The 16,929-nt window shown below is 36.8% G+C and overlaps 1 protein-coding gene across 2 annotated transcripts; it reads left to right on the top strand.

Annotated features, from left to right (window-relative positions):
* LOC127658264 (alkylated DNA repair protein alkB homolog 8-like) lies at nucleotides 1–16,011 on the top strand. Of its 2 annotated transcripts, XM_052147464.1 has the most exons (11): nucleotides 1–135; nucleotides 1,285–1,519; nucleotides 1,649–1,780; nucleotides 3,944–4,039; nucleotides 7,643–7,747; nucleotides 7,837–7,907; nucleotides 10,546–10,652; nucleotides 10,964–11,115; nucleotides 13,854–14,110; nucleotides 14,255–14,404; nucleotides 15,158–16,011. In XM_052147464.1, the coding sequence occupies exons 1-11, from the start codon at nucleotides 1–3 to the stop codon at nucleotides 15,755–15,757; spliced, it is 2,040 nt and encodes a 679-aa protein (XP_052003424.1). In that variant the 3' UTR covers nucleotides 15,758–16,011. The 2 variants fall into 2 exon arrangements, with proteins under 2 accessions (XP_052003424.1, XP_052003425.1); XM_052147465.1 differs by lacking the exon at nucleotides 1–135 and having other exon boundaries at nucleotides 1,371–1,519; nucleotides 3,949–4,039.
* Nucleotides 16,012–16,929: the final 918 nt, after the last annotated feature.

Raw genomic sequence — 16,929 nt, 5'->3', positions numbered from 1 at the left:
ATGGAGAACAGCATGGACAACACAAGAGCTATCAGAAGAACCAAAGAAGAGAAAAAATTACTCCGAAGGCAAATTAAAGCCAGTCACATATTGCTGAAACACGAGGGCATAAGCACAGTGTCGCACCCTACAAAGGTACTTGCCAAACTTATTTTGATGGAGTGCCAGGAGGATGTTGTTTGACCAGGCATGCATAATAATTACATAGTTAAGTTTTAATGGACAGTTCTGATGGTAGGGATCACCCAAAAATTAAAGTTCTAACATCATTTATTCACCCTTGCAATGTTCCAACCCCTTATGACTTCCCATCCTCCATGAATCACAAAAGGAGATGGTAAGCAGAATGACAGTTTCAGACAACACTGCCATGGCGTTTGGTGACTGAGAATGTCATTCTACTTAACATCTTATTGTATGGTTTCAGAGGAAAAGAAAGTCATAACGGTTTGGAACAATACGAGGGTGAGTAAATGATGAGAATTGTCATTTTTGAGTGAACTATCCCTTTGTTAAAAGGTTCACTAAAATCATTGCAATATGTTGCAATTAAAATGAGCAACTCAAACTCTCAGAACAATCTGTTACTGCAAAAATGTAAAAATATCTAAACATCCTTGAAACAAGATACATTTTCCTGAGAAGCGAAGTTGCACAAGATGTTAAAGGAATAGTTCACCCAAAAAATTTAAATTCTCTCATCATTTACTCCCAGATGTCTGTGACTTACTTTCTTCTGCAGAACACAAATTAAAAATTATATTACAGCTCTATAGGCCCTTGCAATGCAAGCGAAGGTTGGCTGGAACTTTGAAGCTCCAAAAAGCAAATGAAGTCAGCATAAAAGTAATCCATACAACTCCAGTGGTCTTCAGATGCAATATGATAGGTGTGGGTGAGAAAGAGATCAGTATTTAAGTCATACACATCTGGGATGGCATGAAGGTGAGTAAATGATGAGAGAATTTTCCATTTTAGGTGAACTATCCCTTTAAGACTTGGTAGAGATTCTGATTAAGAATGAGTTTTTGCAATGTGGAAATAGATTTGGTTTGTTGCCATTATTGCATCATATACACAATGTGGATACAGAAGCGAACTCAAAACAAACTTTAAGAAAATTTGGTTATAAGTTGTTTTAAAAAATGACAACTAACAGAAGTTATCAATCATCTCTTGTAACTGTGATCTTGCAGAAGCATCTTCGCAGTTCGTAGCTTTATATAAATGGCTTGTAAAACTAGTCAGTAGAGTCCATGTTCATAAACATCTATTGTGTTGCAGCATCTGGTGGTGTCTAATGGCGGTTTGGGAAATGGAGTGAGCAGAGAGTCTCTTCTGGAGGTTCTTCAAGAGGGTGGTACTGTGGAGTCACTGCTCACACCTCCTGCTAAACCATATGCATTTGTGACATACACATCATCTGAAGCGAGCCAGAATGCATACACACTTCTTAATGGACGATCACTGCAGTGTCAGGATCAAAGTGTGACACTCTATTTCAGCTATGTCGAGAAAGGTGCGGCATACACGTTCATTTTCAGTATTCATTCTGATAGATTAATTTTTGCTGGACATATCGATTATTCTTTACTCAAGAGATCTAAATATATTGTCTAATGATGAGACTTTTCTATTCGTTTGTCAGTGGACAGTGACAAGACTGTATCCTGTGCTTTGCCTCCTGGTCTGTCTGTGTTTGATGATTTTGTGTCTCCAGAGGAGGAGACTCAGCTGCTACAGACTGTTGACTGGACATCACATACTGATGATGTCATGGGTAAGGCACATTTGGCGTCCTTCTTGGGATCCCAATGGTTAGATATATGCACAAATCAGTAATAAAAGTTTCAGTGCATTTATTTGTGTATAGGGCAATATTTATATATTGCAGAGTTATTGCTTTAGAGCCAGGGTTTTCAGCCAAAGGTTTGTGAATATGTAAGTAATTTCTTCTACTAAATATTGCGGTCAGTAGATATTGTTTTTTTTTGTGTGATTAATCTCATGAATTTTTTTTATAATTATTCGCTATTAATCTCAGATTATAAAAGTGCTGAAATTTGACTCTTTATATACTTATTTCCTGTCAAAATGCATTTATTTCCTTTTTTTTTTTTTGGGAAAGAACAACACAATAGAACAAAACCATATGTTACAATAATGCTTAATTAACATTTTCCAAATTCCACAGAGACAGAAATCCCCTAAAATAGAACCAATTTAATTGAATCAATCCATATAAAAAACACTGACAGCACTTCTGTTTTAAAACTAATTTCAGACTTTATATGTAATTATCAGTTAAACTAATATTTGGGGTTCAATACTAGTTAAGTTGACTGCATTTGTGGCATAATGTTGATTAGCACAAAAATGTATTTAGACTCCTCCCTCCTTTTAAAAGAGCAAAAATCAGGGTATCAGTGAGGCACTTACAATGGACAAGTTGTAAAATTGGCTATAACTTTACACAGAAAAGGTTAGTAAGCAATTTTATCACAATAAAATCATGTTAACACACATATTGTTTGTGTCTTGTGGCTATACATTTGGAAAAAGTGAGTATTTTAACATTCAAAAATTGGTCCCTTTCACATTGGAGGTGTCTCACTGGAACCAAGATGTTTGCCTCTTTTCTTTTTTTTTTCCCTCTCTCCTCAATTTGGAATGCCCAATTCCCAATGCACTCTAAGTCCTTGTGGTGGCATAGTGACTCGCCTCAATCCGGGTGGCAGAGGATGAATCTCAGTTGCCTCCGTGTCTGAGACATCAATCTGCGCGTCTTATCAAGTGGCTTGAGCGCGTTACCTCTGAGACATAGCGCGTGTGGAGGCATCATACTATTCTCCGCGGCATCCACAAACAAACACCACGAGGCATCAGTGAAGACACACTAGAGACCACACTCATACTGTATAACGCAGCAGACCCTTCCCAGCCACTCCAGCACCGGTGTGGAGTTTTGCCAATTACAATAGTTCCAGAAATCACTTAACGGTGCCGATTAATCGGCAAAACCAATATATCGGTCAGCCTCCATGTATAATAGTGTTGCCTTTTTTGCTCTTCCATAAAACATATTTTTATGATTATTTCATATCTATATGAGTTTAATATCACAGGATATCTATTACTTTGTTTCTAGCAAATTAGTACTTAATTCATACAAATGACTACTATATAACGTTGATATTCAGTGTGACAGTGGTGAATTATCAGTATTTCATTTGCATGTACACATGCATATTATGCATGTTATTTGTTACTCAAGGTGATGCTGTTGTTTCAGTGATAAACTTGATTTACATTTGACAGTGCTATTTGATGAAGAAGCAATGTGGAAGTATGATATGACTTGTTATTTGGGTGTACAACTAGTTATTTAAGTTTTGCATCTATTTAGACTCAAAAGTGCCTGAGAAAATACATCTATGTGGTTTGTGTGTAGGTTATGTGTTTGGCGTAGCACATAAAAAAATATGTGTTTGACAGCCAGCTGCGTCTCATGAAATTTCAGTGTGGAAGTAACGAATCCTGTTCTGTATTTGTTGCATCATCTCTTCGAAATATAAAAAATAAAACACCAAATATATATCAGAATATATTCTAATCTATTATTTTCTAATTGTCAATGAAAGTTTTTTGCATTTTGTAGATCCAGTTGAAATAATGTTTGACAAAACAACCATGCATTTTTAAGTTTTAATGTTAATATAAATATATATATTTATTAATGCTTTTAATGAAAGTTATGGTAGAATGTTACCAAGAAAATCCTGCCTTATTTTATTCTGGGGATGCATGGATTGGCTGAGAGTGTGGTTGGCAAATCCCTGGATCTATTTAGACAATATTTTGCTAAATGCCTTTTTCAAATCTGTTACCAGATTACATGTAATATTCAGTGTTATTTCAGTTATATTTGTTTTTGTTGTTTCAGTGCAGAAAGCTTTAAAACACAGAAGAGTGAAGCATTATGGATATGAATTTCGATATGATAACAATAATGTGGACAAAGACAAGCCATTACCAGGCGGTAAGTTTATAATTCAACATTTTTACTTGAATCCTATCCACTTACCCTTTCTGTTATGTGTGTGTTATGTATGCTTGTCCATTTTGAACAGTTTCAGTTAAACAAAAAAGAGTGGAAAAACTATTCTTAATCTTGTATGTAGTCAAAATGCTTTTGTATTCTACACAGCAATTAATAAATTAAGTATTAATTTATTTAAAAAAAATATTTTTAATGATTCATGCATTGTCAGGGGTTACAAGGGCATTGCTAGGGTGTTGCTAGGGCATTACTAAATAGTTGCTAGATGGTTGATTACTGGGGAAAAATTGTGTTCCAGGTATGTTTAGAATATTAACCATGATTCTGTATTTGTTTCAAACAGAAACTATGTGTTTGTATTAAAATTATAAGCTTTCTGCACTCAAAACGAAATTTTGACATATTGGTGGTGCTCTTTCCAGATTAAATGGCACAATAATAGCATGTGTAGTGTGAAAAACAAACCTATTTTAACGTTTATGTTTATAATCAAAGTGATGTATATCTACTGAACGGTACTCTACTGGGTCTTTTTTGACTGGCACAGAACAATTTTTAAGAATTCTCTCAAATAAAAGGGTTGAATGATCAATTAATTACGAGTTTTATATTAAGTTTTTAATGAAAATATTAAACTATTCATAGAAAAACTGTTGTTTCAAAATGGTGTTTAGGGAAACCAATACATAAATGATCATTGTTGAAGCTGATTTAGCCTCAGTGTGATAGAAATACAGTGCTTTTACAAAGTTACATTTACATTTATTCATTTGGCAGACGCTTTTATCCAAAGCGACTTACAAAAGAGGAAGAACATCAGCGAATCATCTTAGGGAGACAGTGGTACAAAAAGTGCCATATTACAAAGTTTCACTATCATCATAATAGTATACAAAACAGATTTAAGTGTAACAAGAAGCACTTAAGCACTAGCCGTTTTTTGAAGATAGAGAGTGAGTTAGCTTCCCGGATTGAGTTGTGAAGGTCATTCCACCACCGTGGTATGATGAAATTGAAAGTCCGGGAAAGTGTTTTGGTGCCTCTTTGTTTTGGTACGACAAGGCGACGTTGCTTAGCCGACCGCAGGCTTCTGGTGGGAACGTAGCTCTGCATAAATGTTTTTAGGTATGCTGGAGCAGACCCAGTGACTGTTTTATATGCTAGCATCAGGGCCTTGAATTTAATACGTGCATGAACCAGCAGCCAGTGGAGAGAGACAAAGAGTGGTGTAACATGTGCTCTCTTAGGTTCATTAAAGACCAGACGTGCTGCTGCATTCTGGATCATTTGGAGAGGTCTAATAGCACATGCAGGAAGGCCTGCAATGAGAGCGTTACAGTAGTCCAGTCTAGTTATGACAAGGGACTGAACGAGCAGTTGTGTGGCATGTACAGAGAGGAAGGGTCTTATCTTCCTGATATTGTAGAGTGTAAATCTACATGATCTTGCAGTTTTTGAAATGTGGTCTGTGAAATTTAGCTCATCATCAATGGTTACCCCTAGATTTCTGACCGTTTTGGAAGGCGAAACTGTAGTTGGACCCAGCTGCACGGTGATGTTGTGTTCAACAGCCGGGTTGACTGGAAAGACAAGGAGTTCAGTCTTGGCAGGGTTGAGTTGAAGGTGGTGTTCCTTCATCCAGGCTGAGATGTCTGCCAGACAGGCAGCGATTCGAGCGGTCACTGTGGTGTCAGTTTGCTGATTTCTTCTATTTTTGTGTAGTTTTCATACTAAATTGTTTTAGACCTTTAAACGAGATACAACATAAAACAAAGGCAACCTGAGTAAACCCAAAGTTACTACAGTTTTCAAATATATATATATTTTACTGAAGCAAAAAAGTTTTCACAATGCTGTGGTGAAAATTGTGGCTCACTCTTCTTTGCAGAACTGCTTTAGTTCAGCCACATTAGAGGATTTGAGCATGAACTGCCCATTTAAGGTCCTGCCACAGCATCTCAGTCGGGTTCAAGTCAGGACTTTGACTAGGCCACTCCAAAACTTTAATTTAGTTTATTTTGAGCCATTCAGAAGTGGACCTACTACTATGCTTTGGATCATTGTCTTACTGCACAATCCAGTGGCGCTTGAGCTTCAAATCCCAGACTGATGACCGGACGTTCTCCTTTAGGATTTTCTGGTTGAGAGCAGAAGTCATGTTTCCCTCAATAATTGCAGTCCAGTCGCCCTGGCCCTGATGCAGCAAAGCAGTACCACACCATCACACTACCACCACCATGCTTGACCATAGTATGATGTTCTTTTTGTGGAATTCTATGTTTAATTTACACCAGATTTAATGAGACCCCTGTATTCCAAACAGTTCCACTTTCGACTCATTCTCCCAAAAGGTTTGAGGATTATCAAGGTGTGTTTTGGCCAATTCAGACGAGCCTTAATGTTCTTCTGGGTTTGCAGTGTTTTTCGCCTCACCACTCTTTCATGTATGGCATTTTGTTGATAATAGAGTCATGAACAGTGACCTTTATTGTTGCGAGAGAGGCCTGCAGTTCCTTGGATGTTGTCCTTGGCTTTTTTTGTGACTTCCTGAATGAGTCGTCACTGTGCTCTTGGAGGAATTTTGGAAGGTCAGCGACTACTGGGAAGGTTCAGTACTGTGGCAATTGTTCTCCATTTGGAGATAATGGCTCTCACTGTGGTTCTTTGGAGTCCCAGAGTGTTTGAAATTGCTTTGAAATACATCAATCTGGGAAGGGTTACAATCACCTTTTTCCTCCCATAGTGTGCTACTGGGTGAGACCTTTTAGCCAACCTAATTTTGCTGAAAAGTTCTATTTAGGTGTTGATTTGATTGAACAGGTCTGGCAGTAATCACGCCTGGGTGTGTCTTGTCCAGCTGAACCCCATAATGAATGCAGTTTCATAGATTTAGTAACTAAGGGGGCAAATACTTTTCACAAAGATTGGTATTGGATAACTTTTTTGCTTCAATAAATAACATTATCATTTCAAAACTTAATTTTTTTGTTTACTCGTATTGTCTTTGTTTTATGTTATATTTGCTAGAAAAAAAATGTTCTCCCCTTTTTCTCCCCAATTTGGAATGCCCAATTTCCAATGCGCTCCAAGTCCTCATGATGCCGTAGTGACTCGCCTCAATCCAGGTGGCAGAGGTCGAATCTCAGTTGCCTCCACGTCTGTGACCATCAATCCATGCATATTATCATGTGGCTTGTTGATCGCGTTACCGTGGAGACATAGTGCATGTGGAGGCCCATGCTATTCGCCGCGGTATCCATGCAGAATTCACCATGTGCCCCACCAAGAGCGAGAACCACATTATAGTGACCATGAGGAGGTTACCCCATGTGACTCTACCCTCTGTAGCAACCTGGCCAATTTGGTTACTTAGGAGACCTGGCTGGAGTTACTCAGCATGCCCTGGATTCGAACTCACGACTGCAGGGGTGGTAGTCAGTTTCAATACTCTCTGAGCTACCCAGGCCCCTTGTTTGAATTTTTTTTAACTATTTAGTATGAGATGTACACAAAAACTGAAGAAATCAGGATGGGGCAAATATTTTTCACAGCACTGTATATGTACTACACATGTCATTTCAGGCCTGCCAGTCGAATGTGATGCTTTACTGCAGAAATGTTTGGCTGATGGTCTCATAAGTGTTCTCCCAGACCAGCTCACTGTAAACCAATACCAAAGTGGACAAGGTGGGCACTCAGTTTATATATAATGTATTTATGCAGCTGAAAGAAGATTTACGGGTATGTGCATTTTTAAATGTATAATTTGTTTTCAGGGATTCCACCTCATGTTGACACTCACTCAGCATTTGAGGACACCATCCTTTCATTGAGTCTCGGGGCAAAGGTACATATAAATGAAGCACTAGACTGTCAAAAGTAAGAGTATACATTAACTTATGTAATGTATATGTTTAATAACCTTTAATAGGTCTAATAACCTTAATTCGTTGATTTTTACTAAGTGGTGGTTCGACTAGAGCAGGGGTTTTAAAACTTTTTGATGACAATCATGTTGTGAGGGACCCCCTCTTAAAATATATATAAGTCACTATTTAAGAAAAAGTTTGTGTGATTAGTAAAGACAATAAAAATATTTATTTTTAATATTGCTTTTTTAAGCTGAGAAATTAATAAAATATCATCTGTAGGGATGCACCAATGTATCAGCGTAATGTATTTTTCAGATGTATGAAAACGGCAATATAAAAAACTTTTTATTTTTTTATTTATTGCATTAATAGATTGTTTTATTAAGTTTATAATAATTTTACAGTGTGTAATATTAATACCTATTAAAATAAATAAATCTGAAAAAAGAAAGCATGTTGAATATAATAATTCATAACCACATAGAACCACAAAGAATAACCAATTAACCTTGCACACCTGAAAAATTGTTGGAAGAATAAAAAGAAGAAAAAAATCTCTCACACCTTGCAAAGAATATCACAAAATATTTATTGCATCACACAGCCTTCGTCAGGCATTTACAAAACACAGTGTGCAATTCCATCTAATTTAAAATGTCAACCAATCAGCACATCTGATGACCGTGACGTAACTTATAACTAATAACAGAAAATTAGATATAGAGATATAAAACCACAAACGCCTACTGGCCAACTTATTTAAGATTTTATGAAAGACAAGGAAAATATTTAATTTGTAAAAACATGATAAACGACAAGAATAAAGAATTTTTTTTTACAATAACAGTAGAATACAACCAGAAGAGGAGCAATGACATTTATATAAATATCCTTATTAGTCAATGTTTTTAAAAAAACTAACTACATATACAGAATATCTACAGCATCACATTAAACATTAAATCACATTAAAGTTCTTCAGTGATTAGGTTTGAAGTGTACCCAAAATGTAAACTCAATTCAAGATTCACAACACCTCATGCTAGAATTCAACAACATGAGCTGCGACAGGATAGTTTAGGACTTTTCACCTGATCACACTCTTATGTTCACTAACCCATCGTTTTAACTGCCGCAATGTTTTCTCCACATATCCAAGACCACAAGGGCAATGAACCAAATAATCTCCATGGGTGGAGGAACAAGTGATCACAGAGTTAACTGAATTACCAGGTCGTGGATTTAAAAAATTTTTTTTTAGCAAGTTTAAACCCAATAAGAGGAGGATGCTGGAATAAAACATTTATCAGATGTTAGCAAATGCCAATGCTTTTCAAAATGGATATTGTAAGAAGTTGGTGAATATGTTCTATGCTGATTAAAAAGGATCTTTATATAAAGTTGTTGGTCCTCTTCTGGTTGTAATCTACTAAAAAAAATTTTGTTGTTTATCCTGTATTTATGAATTATTTTTTTTATATTTTTCTAGTCTTTTTTAAAAAATTTAATAAGTTCGCCAGTAGGCATTTGTGGTTTTCTTTAGAGGTCCTCTATCTAATTGACTGTTATTGGTTATGTCATGGTCATCGGATGTGTTTATTGGTTCTGACGTATTTTAATAAATGTATTATTACATTTGGTGGTATAGCACTTTGTTTTAGAAGTGCAAAATAACCTTGCACTCCTCATACATTGTCATGTTATATATTTAATCTTTTTTATGTTTTTAACTTGTATTTATCTTTCATTGTGGCTCTGTGTTCAACAGATCCAATTAGTGTTCAATGGAAACCATTTTTTGTCAGAACAGTAAAATATCTTTTGTACATCTTTGTACATTTTTAAAGCATAATTAAAGCAAAATATTGATCTAATGACAAAATAAGGTGAGAAAGTGGCAAACTATCAGTATCAGCCTATAGTTTTTTATTAAAATGGGTATTAAATCGGATCAAAATGTTTAAATTGGTGCAGCATAAAATTACCTGGAAAATATTTTGCCTAATATGTGTTTCGTTTTCAGCAACAAATAATTGAATCATATTAAATGTTTAACTCTGAAGAGAGACATTGTGATTAAACTGAATTGGCAATAAAATGTCAAATTCAGTAAATATAGTTTTTTACATTTATAAACATTTTCCTTGGATGTCCATAGCGCCCTCTCGTGGTCCCCTGAGGGTCCACAGTTTGAAAACCCTTGGACGAGATGTGCCACAAATCATAATTGTATCTCATCACTCTTTATGATAAGTTTTATTGCATTAATTTAAGAGACGAGTTGCTGCTGTTGACAGACTATATATATTTTAAGGATGCTTATAATGCAAATGTTTGTTCCTCGTAGTTCTCTTGTATTTGTTCTTTATGTAAATCACTCTTTATTTTACACACTTCAGTATTATGAGTGGGTCAGTGTGATAAAGTGTTCTGTTACACAAGGCCTGTATGTAGTTTTATTGATTGGGTTACGGTACAGGAACTTTATTGATTATCTGATTTTCCTTTGTCAAAACAAAGATGGAGAGAGTATATTAACCTCATGGTTTTCCTATGAGGATGAATATCTCTGTTTAACATCTCATCCTGCCTCACCACCTCTACTTCCTCTAGACAGTAATGGACTTTAGACATCCTGATGGACGATCTGTCGCTGTGGTGCTGCCAGAGCGGAGTTTACTAGTGATGAAAGGAGAGAGCCGCTATATGTGGACCCACGGGTGAGAAACCAGAAGATCATTCTTTTAAAACAAGCATCTATATAATTAGACTATCTAATGAGCCAGACTTTTACAAATCATGTGTTTAATCAAGCATAGCATGTAGTTTTCTTAACTCTTGATATTTTGAGTTGATCATATCAATTCATGACTGTGCACCTTCTTATTTGCCTCATGTATCTGTTCACTTTTCTGTTTTCTTGTTGATGCATAGTTTCTTTTTTTTAAATATTTTTATAATTAAATTGATTTACATTATGTCTACAATATATTTCATTTTATTGTTAAAAATGACTTCTGTTTTATGTCAGTATAACGCCTCGGAAGTTTGATGTTGTACCAGTGTCAGAGGCTGGAGGGTCAGGGGTCATGACTTCTGACTTGAGTAACCTGACCCTGAGTCGGCGAGAAACGAGGACATCGCTGACATTTCGCAAAATCCGTCATACACCCTGCAACTGTGGTGAGTGCATGAACTATTTCCCAATTAAAGGAATATTGCGGGTTCAATAAAAGTTAAGCTCAACTGGCAGTATTTGTGGCATAATATTGATTACCACAAAAATGTACAAAAGAGATTCAAATTCAAAAAGGTATGTGGAAGGTGCTCTTTAGTAGGGAACATTTTTCAAATCATGAACCCTGCACCCTGAAGAAGGCAGTTGTGCCCATACGCGTGGGTTTGCAATCCACATTTCTCCTTTTAACTCTTGACCGTTTTAAAATGGTTTCTAATATGAAAAAGCCAACTTAATTAAGAACTGAAGAGTGCCTTGGAACCTACTTTTTGATGACCACAAAAATTTATTTTGACTTGTCCCTCCTTTTAAAAATAAAAGCAAAAATCGAGGTTACATTGAGGCTCTTACAATGGAAGTGAATGAGGACCAATTTTTGAATATTAAAATGCTCTCTGTTTCAAATGTATAGCCACAAGACATTAAACAGTATGCGTGTTAACATGGTTTTAATGTGATCAAATCAAGTACTAACTTTTTCTGTGTAAAGTTATAGCCAATTTTCCAACTTCGTTGCTATGACGATGTAAACAAACCTTAAGACTGAAGAAATGACAATTTAAACAACTTTACAGCTCAAATAATACATGAGTTTTAACAGAAGAATTTATTTGTGGTTTTATAAAATCATAAGCTTCACATTTCTGCCTTTAAACTCTCCAAAATCTGGCCCCATTCACTCCCATTGCAAGTGTGCTTCACTGTAACCATTTATATATATATATATATATATATATATATATATATATATATCACACACACACACACAGTGCATCTGGAAAGTATTCACAGCACTTCACTTTTTCCACATTTTGTTATGTTACAGCCTTATTCCAAAATGAATTAAATGTATTATTTTCCTCAAAATTCTACACACAGTACCCCATAATGACAACGTGAAAAGTTTGTTTGAAATCTTTGCAAATTTAGTAAAAATAAAAATGAAAATAAATCACATGTACCTAAGTATTTACAGCCTTTGCTCAATACTTTGTTGAAGCTCCTTAGGCACCAATTACAGCCTCAAGTCTTTTTGTGTATGATGCTACAAGCTTGGCACCTACACAAAGGGCAGTTTCTCCCATTCTTCTTTGCAGGACCTCTCAAGCTCCATCAGGTTGGATGGGGAGTGTCAGTGCACAGCCATTTTCAGATCTCTCCAGAGATGTTCAATCAGGTTCAAGTCTGGGCTCTGGCTGGGCCACTCAAGGACATTCAAAGAGTCTTCCCGTAGCCACTCCTTTGTTATCTTGGCTGTGTGCTTAGGGTCGTTGTCCTGTTGGAAGATGAACTTTCGCCCCAGTCTGAGGTGCAGAGCACTCTGGAGCAGGTTTTCATCAAGGATGTCTTTGTACATTGCTGCATTGATCTTTCCCTCGATCCCGACTAGTCTCCCAGTTCCTGCTGCTGAAAAACATCCCCACAGCATGGGCCACCACCATGCTTCCATTCTGGCCAAAGAGTTCAATCTTTGTTTCATCAGACCAGAGTCCTTCAGGTGCCTTTTGGCAAACTCCAGACAGGCTGTCATGTGCCTTTTACTGAGGAGTGGCTTCTGTTTGGCTACTCTACCATACAAGCCTGATTGGTGGAGTGCTGCAGAGATGATTGTTCTTTTGGAAGGTTCTCCTCTCCACAGAGAAACGCTGGAGCTCTGTCAGAGTGACCATCGGGTTCTTGGTCACCTCCCTGACTAAGGCCCTTCTCCCCTGATCTCTCAGTTTGGCCAGGCAGCCAGCTCTAGGAAGAGTCCTGGTGATTTCAAATTTATGGATAATGGAGGCCACTTTGCTCATTGGGACCTTCAATGCTGCAGACATTTTTCTGTAACCTTCCACAGATCAGTGCCTCAATACAATCCTTTCTCGGAGGTCTATAGACAATTCCTTGGACTTCATGGTTTGGTTTGTGCTCTGACATGCACTGTTAACTGTGGGACCTTATATAAACAGGTGTGTGCCTTTCCAAATCATGTCAAAACAACTGAATTTACTTGTAGAAACATCTCAAGGATGATCAGTGGAAACGGGATGCATCCAAGCTCAATTTTGAATGTCATGTCAAAGGCTGTGAATACTTATGTACATGTGATTTATTTATTTTTTTTTTTTTTTTTTAACAAAGATTTCAAACAAATTTCTTTCACATTGTCATTATGGGGTATTGTTTGTAGAATTTTGAGGAAAATAATTAATTTAATCAATTTTGGAATAAGGATTTTGAAATTCCGGATGCAGTGTGTGTGTGTGTGTGTGTGTGTGTGTGTGTGTGTTATATATATATATATATATATATATTACACACACAGTATATACATAACAATCTGACATTTTCTTCTCTGTTGCATCCCATATAGGTGGACCTTAATAATATTTTAAAACAAAATAAGTTTCACTGCTTTAATAATATTAAGAGTTTATTTGAAACTACTTGTGAAACTACATTCTTGAATTTGCCCTAGAATAAATATCGTAATTACTTTGAACTCATGCTAAATGTAAAGATTGTTCATCATAGTTGAGAGGTCTATTCCGGATGCAGTGGACTGTTTGTGTGAATTGTATGTTGATTTTATTAGATCCAGACAAAAAAAATAAAAATTTGCGTCACATTGTTGACCCATTTGTATAGATTTCAAAAATGATATACATCCACTATAAGAAATTATTATTTCCTTTTATAGACTTTCCATCTGTATGTGATAGCCAGCGGCCACCCTCTCCACCCACAGTGCCTTTTGCTAAAGGTGATGCATGCCGTTTGGAGGCACAATATGTTCATCAGGTCTATGAAGAGATTTCTTCCCACTTCAGCAGCACGCGACACACTCCGTGGCCTCAGGTTCGAGACTTCCTGCTGTCCCTGCCTCCTGGTGCTATTATTGCAGACATCGGATGCGGCAATGGCAAATACCTGGGGATCAACCCTGACGTGATGTCGGTAGGTCTAGTAGCATTAGACTTTACATGGAAAGTGACCCACAGACTTGCTATTAAGGCGGGACATCTCATGATTATCAATTACTTCACCTCTAAAAAAAAATCGAAAAGTCCTTTTGAATATGTTTAATCTCTCTGTCTGTAGGTGGGCTGTGACCGCAGTGCTAATCTGGTTCAGATCTGCATTGAGCGAGGTTATGAGGCATTTGTGTCAGATGCCCTGTCTGTCCCACTGTGCAGTGGCAGTTGTGATGCCTGCATATCTATTGCTGTCATTCACCATTTCTCTACACAGGTGAACATATTCAGTGATTCAGAGCAATCTCTTAAAGGAATAGTTCACCCCAAAATTTTAATTCTCTCATCATTTACTAACCCTCGTGCCACCCCACATGTGTGTGACTGACTTTCTTCTGCAGGACACAAATAAAGATTTCCACAAGAATAGCTCAACTCTGTAGGTCCTTACAATGCAAGTGAATGGTGACCAAAACCTGGAAGCTCCATAAAAGCACAAAAAGGCAGCATAAAAGTAATCCATGAGACTCCAGTGGTTTAATCCATGTCTTCTGAAGCAATCCAGTCGGTTTTGGGTGAGAACAGACCAAGATATAATTTATTTTCAAAGCTAAATCTTGACATCAGTAGTCCTCCTCCAAGCTGGATTACACTTTCTATCCCTTGATACATGCACAAAGTGCTAGATGGTTCTATAGTGAAAAAGGAGTTACATTTTTTTGGGTCTGTTCTCACCCAACATCATTTGGATTACTTCAGAAGACTGGAGTCTTATGAATAACTTTTATGCTGCCATTAGGTGTTTTTTGGAGCTTAAAAGTTTTGGTCACCATTCACTTACATCGTATGGACCTACAGAGCTGAAATATTCTAAAAATCTCTGTTTGTGTTCTACTGAAGAAAGTCATACACATCTGGGATGGCATGAGGGTGAGTAAATGATGAGAGAATTTTCATTTTTGTGTGAACTAACCATTTAATTTAGTCATGATGCATGTTTAAATTCACACTTAATTTGTTCTGTTCATAGGAAAGAAGACACTCTGCTGTCAGAGAGCTGGTCCGCTTACTGAAAGTGGGAGGAAAGGCTCTAATCTACGTTTGGGCCATGGAACAGGAATATAAAAACCAGAAATCTAAATATCTCAAAGAAAACAAGCACCAGGAGGAGAACATGGTGCCTAGAACTAGCCTGGACAATGGTCAGGAACTTAAAACTCAAGAAAATAACTCCTACCGACAGGAAGAGCATGATGGGAACATGAGTTCAGACATGCCACGCATAGAGGAAAGTTCTGGGAACGCGACACAACCTAGAATACATGTCCATACTAATCGCACAGCTTTCCTTTCTCAAGATCTTCTAGTGCCATGGCACTTAAAAGGTAACCAGGACAAGAACAATGGAGATGCAAGTGGTAGTACAAAAGTCCCAGTGGACAAAACAAGCCAGGGGTCTGTGTATCACCGCTATTATCATGTGTTCCAGCTGGGAGAGCTGGAGGAGCTGTGTTCTGCTGTGACAGGTGTTAAAGTGCTTAGGAGCTACCACGATCAGGGTAACTGGTGTGTGGAACTGGAGAAAACACTAGATACCTCTTCAAAGGATGATAATGCACAGGGAAAATAACCTTTATTTAAATGTTGGCTCATTAAATTAATTTAATTCAGTGTTTGTGTAAAACTGAGCAAAAATTTGTATATGCACTCAAAAGCATGTGCCTCACGAAATGGGAAACCGTTGTAGTTCTTATCTAGCAACTTGTTAGCAACATAGTTTTTAAAAAAAACACAACAGCTTTAAAATTCATGATTGGGGTATTACTGTTTGTAATTTGTTTTAGAGCAAAACTCCCATGTATCTTAATGTAAATAAATAAAAAACTGCCAATATAAGAACCCATTGGAAAATCTTGATAATGCTATTACTCTTCTGGATTTTTTTACTACAATGTGAACCGCTCTACTGGCAAAAAGTTTTTCTTGATTTTAAGCATAAATCCCACTAAATAGTTAAGATTGCTCTTGGGAAAAAGAAAAAAAAAAAAGACCGGAATCGTTCACTAAAAAAAAGGAAAATTCTCTCATCATTTACCCTTGTGCCATCCCAGATGTGTATGACTATTTCTTCTACAAAACACAATGTTTCATAGAAGAATATCTCTGCTCTGTAGGTTCATACAATGCAAGAAAATGGAGACCACAACTTTGAAGCTCTAAAGCACATAAAGGTAATCAATGCGACTCCAGTAGTTACATTTATGTGTTCTGAAGAGATCTAATCGATTTTGGGTGAGAACTGACCAAAATGTTACACTTTTTTATTTTTTTATATTGACATAGTGTGGACAAACAGACATCATATCTTCATTAATATATTTGTATATGTGTTCCCCAGAAGAAAGTCATACACATCTGGAATGGCATGACATTGAGTAAATGATGATGGAATTGCATCCCTTGCAAAAACTATTTGCAGCAGACTTGCAGTTTATACATAGCAAATTTGAGGCAGTGTTGGCCAGATTTTTGGCAAGGGGTTTGCAAAAACATGTACCAAAAAAAAAGTAACTTTAGTGTCTTCTTTTTTGAATGTTGTAAGAAGAGCAGTTTCAAACAGGTAAACTCACTGTACTGTTTTTAATAGGCACAAGAGGGCGTCGAATATAAATTTAAAACGGAGGTAAAGGTAACGCTATGAACTTTCAACTTGTGTGAATGCGATGACGAACTTCCTGCATAAGTTAAAAATGTTTGATAACCTAGGTTGACCTGTTGGCCCATTTGACTTGTTCTGATGTA

The sequence above is a fragment of the Xyrauchen texanus genome, chromosome 17, assembly GCF_025860055.1.
Source record: "Xyrauchen texanus isolate HMW12.3.18 chromosome 17, RBS_HiC_50CHRs, whole genome shotgun sequence".
Classification (NCBI taxonomy): Eukaryota; Metazoa; Chordata; class Actinopteri; order Cypriniformes; family Catostomidae; genus Xyrauchen; species Xyrauchen texanus.
The sequence above is the reverse complement of the archived record's forward strand: the minus strand, read 5'-3'. Positions and strand labels throughout refer to the sequence as shown.

Bases quoted from the DNA above. Each gene is read 5' to 3' on its own strand.
- LOC127658264 (XM_052147464.1), top strand. From the start codon at position 1: ATGGAGAACAGCATGGACAACACAAGAGCTATCAGAAGAACCAAAGAA. The intron at 1,520-1,648 runs GTGCGGCATACA...TTCGTTTGTCAG, and splicing joins TTTCAGCTATGTCGAGAAAG to TGGACAGTGACAAGACTGTA. The intron at 4,040-7,642 runs GTAAGTTTATAA...ATGTCATTTCAG, and splicing joins AGACAAGCCATTACCAGGCG to GCCTGCCAGTCGAATGTGAT.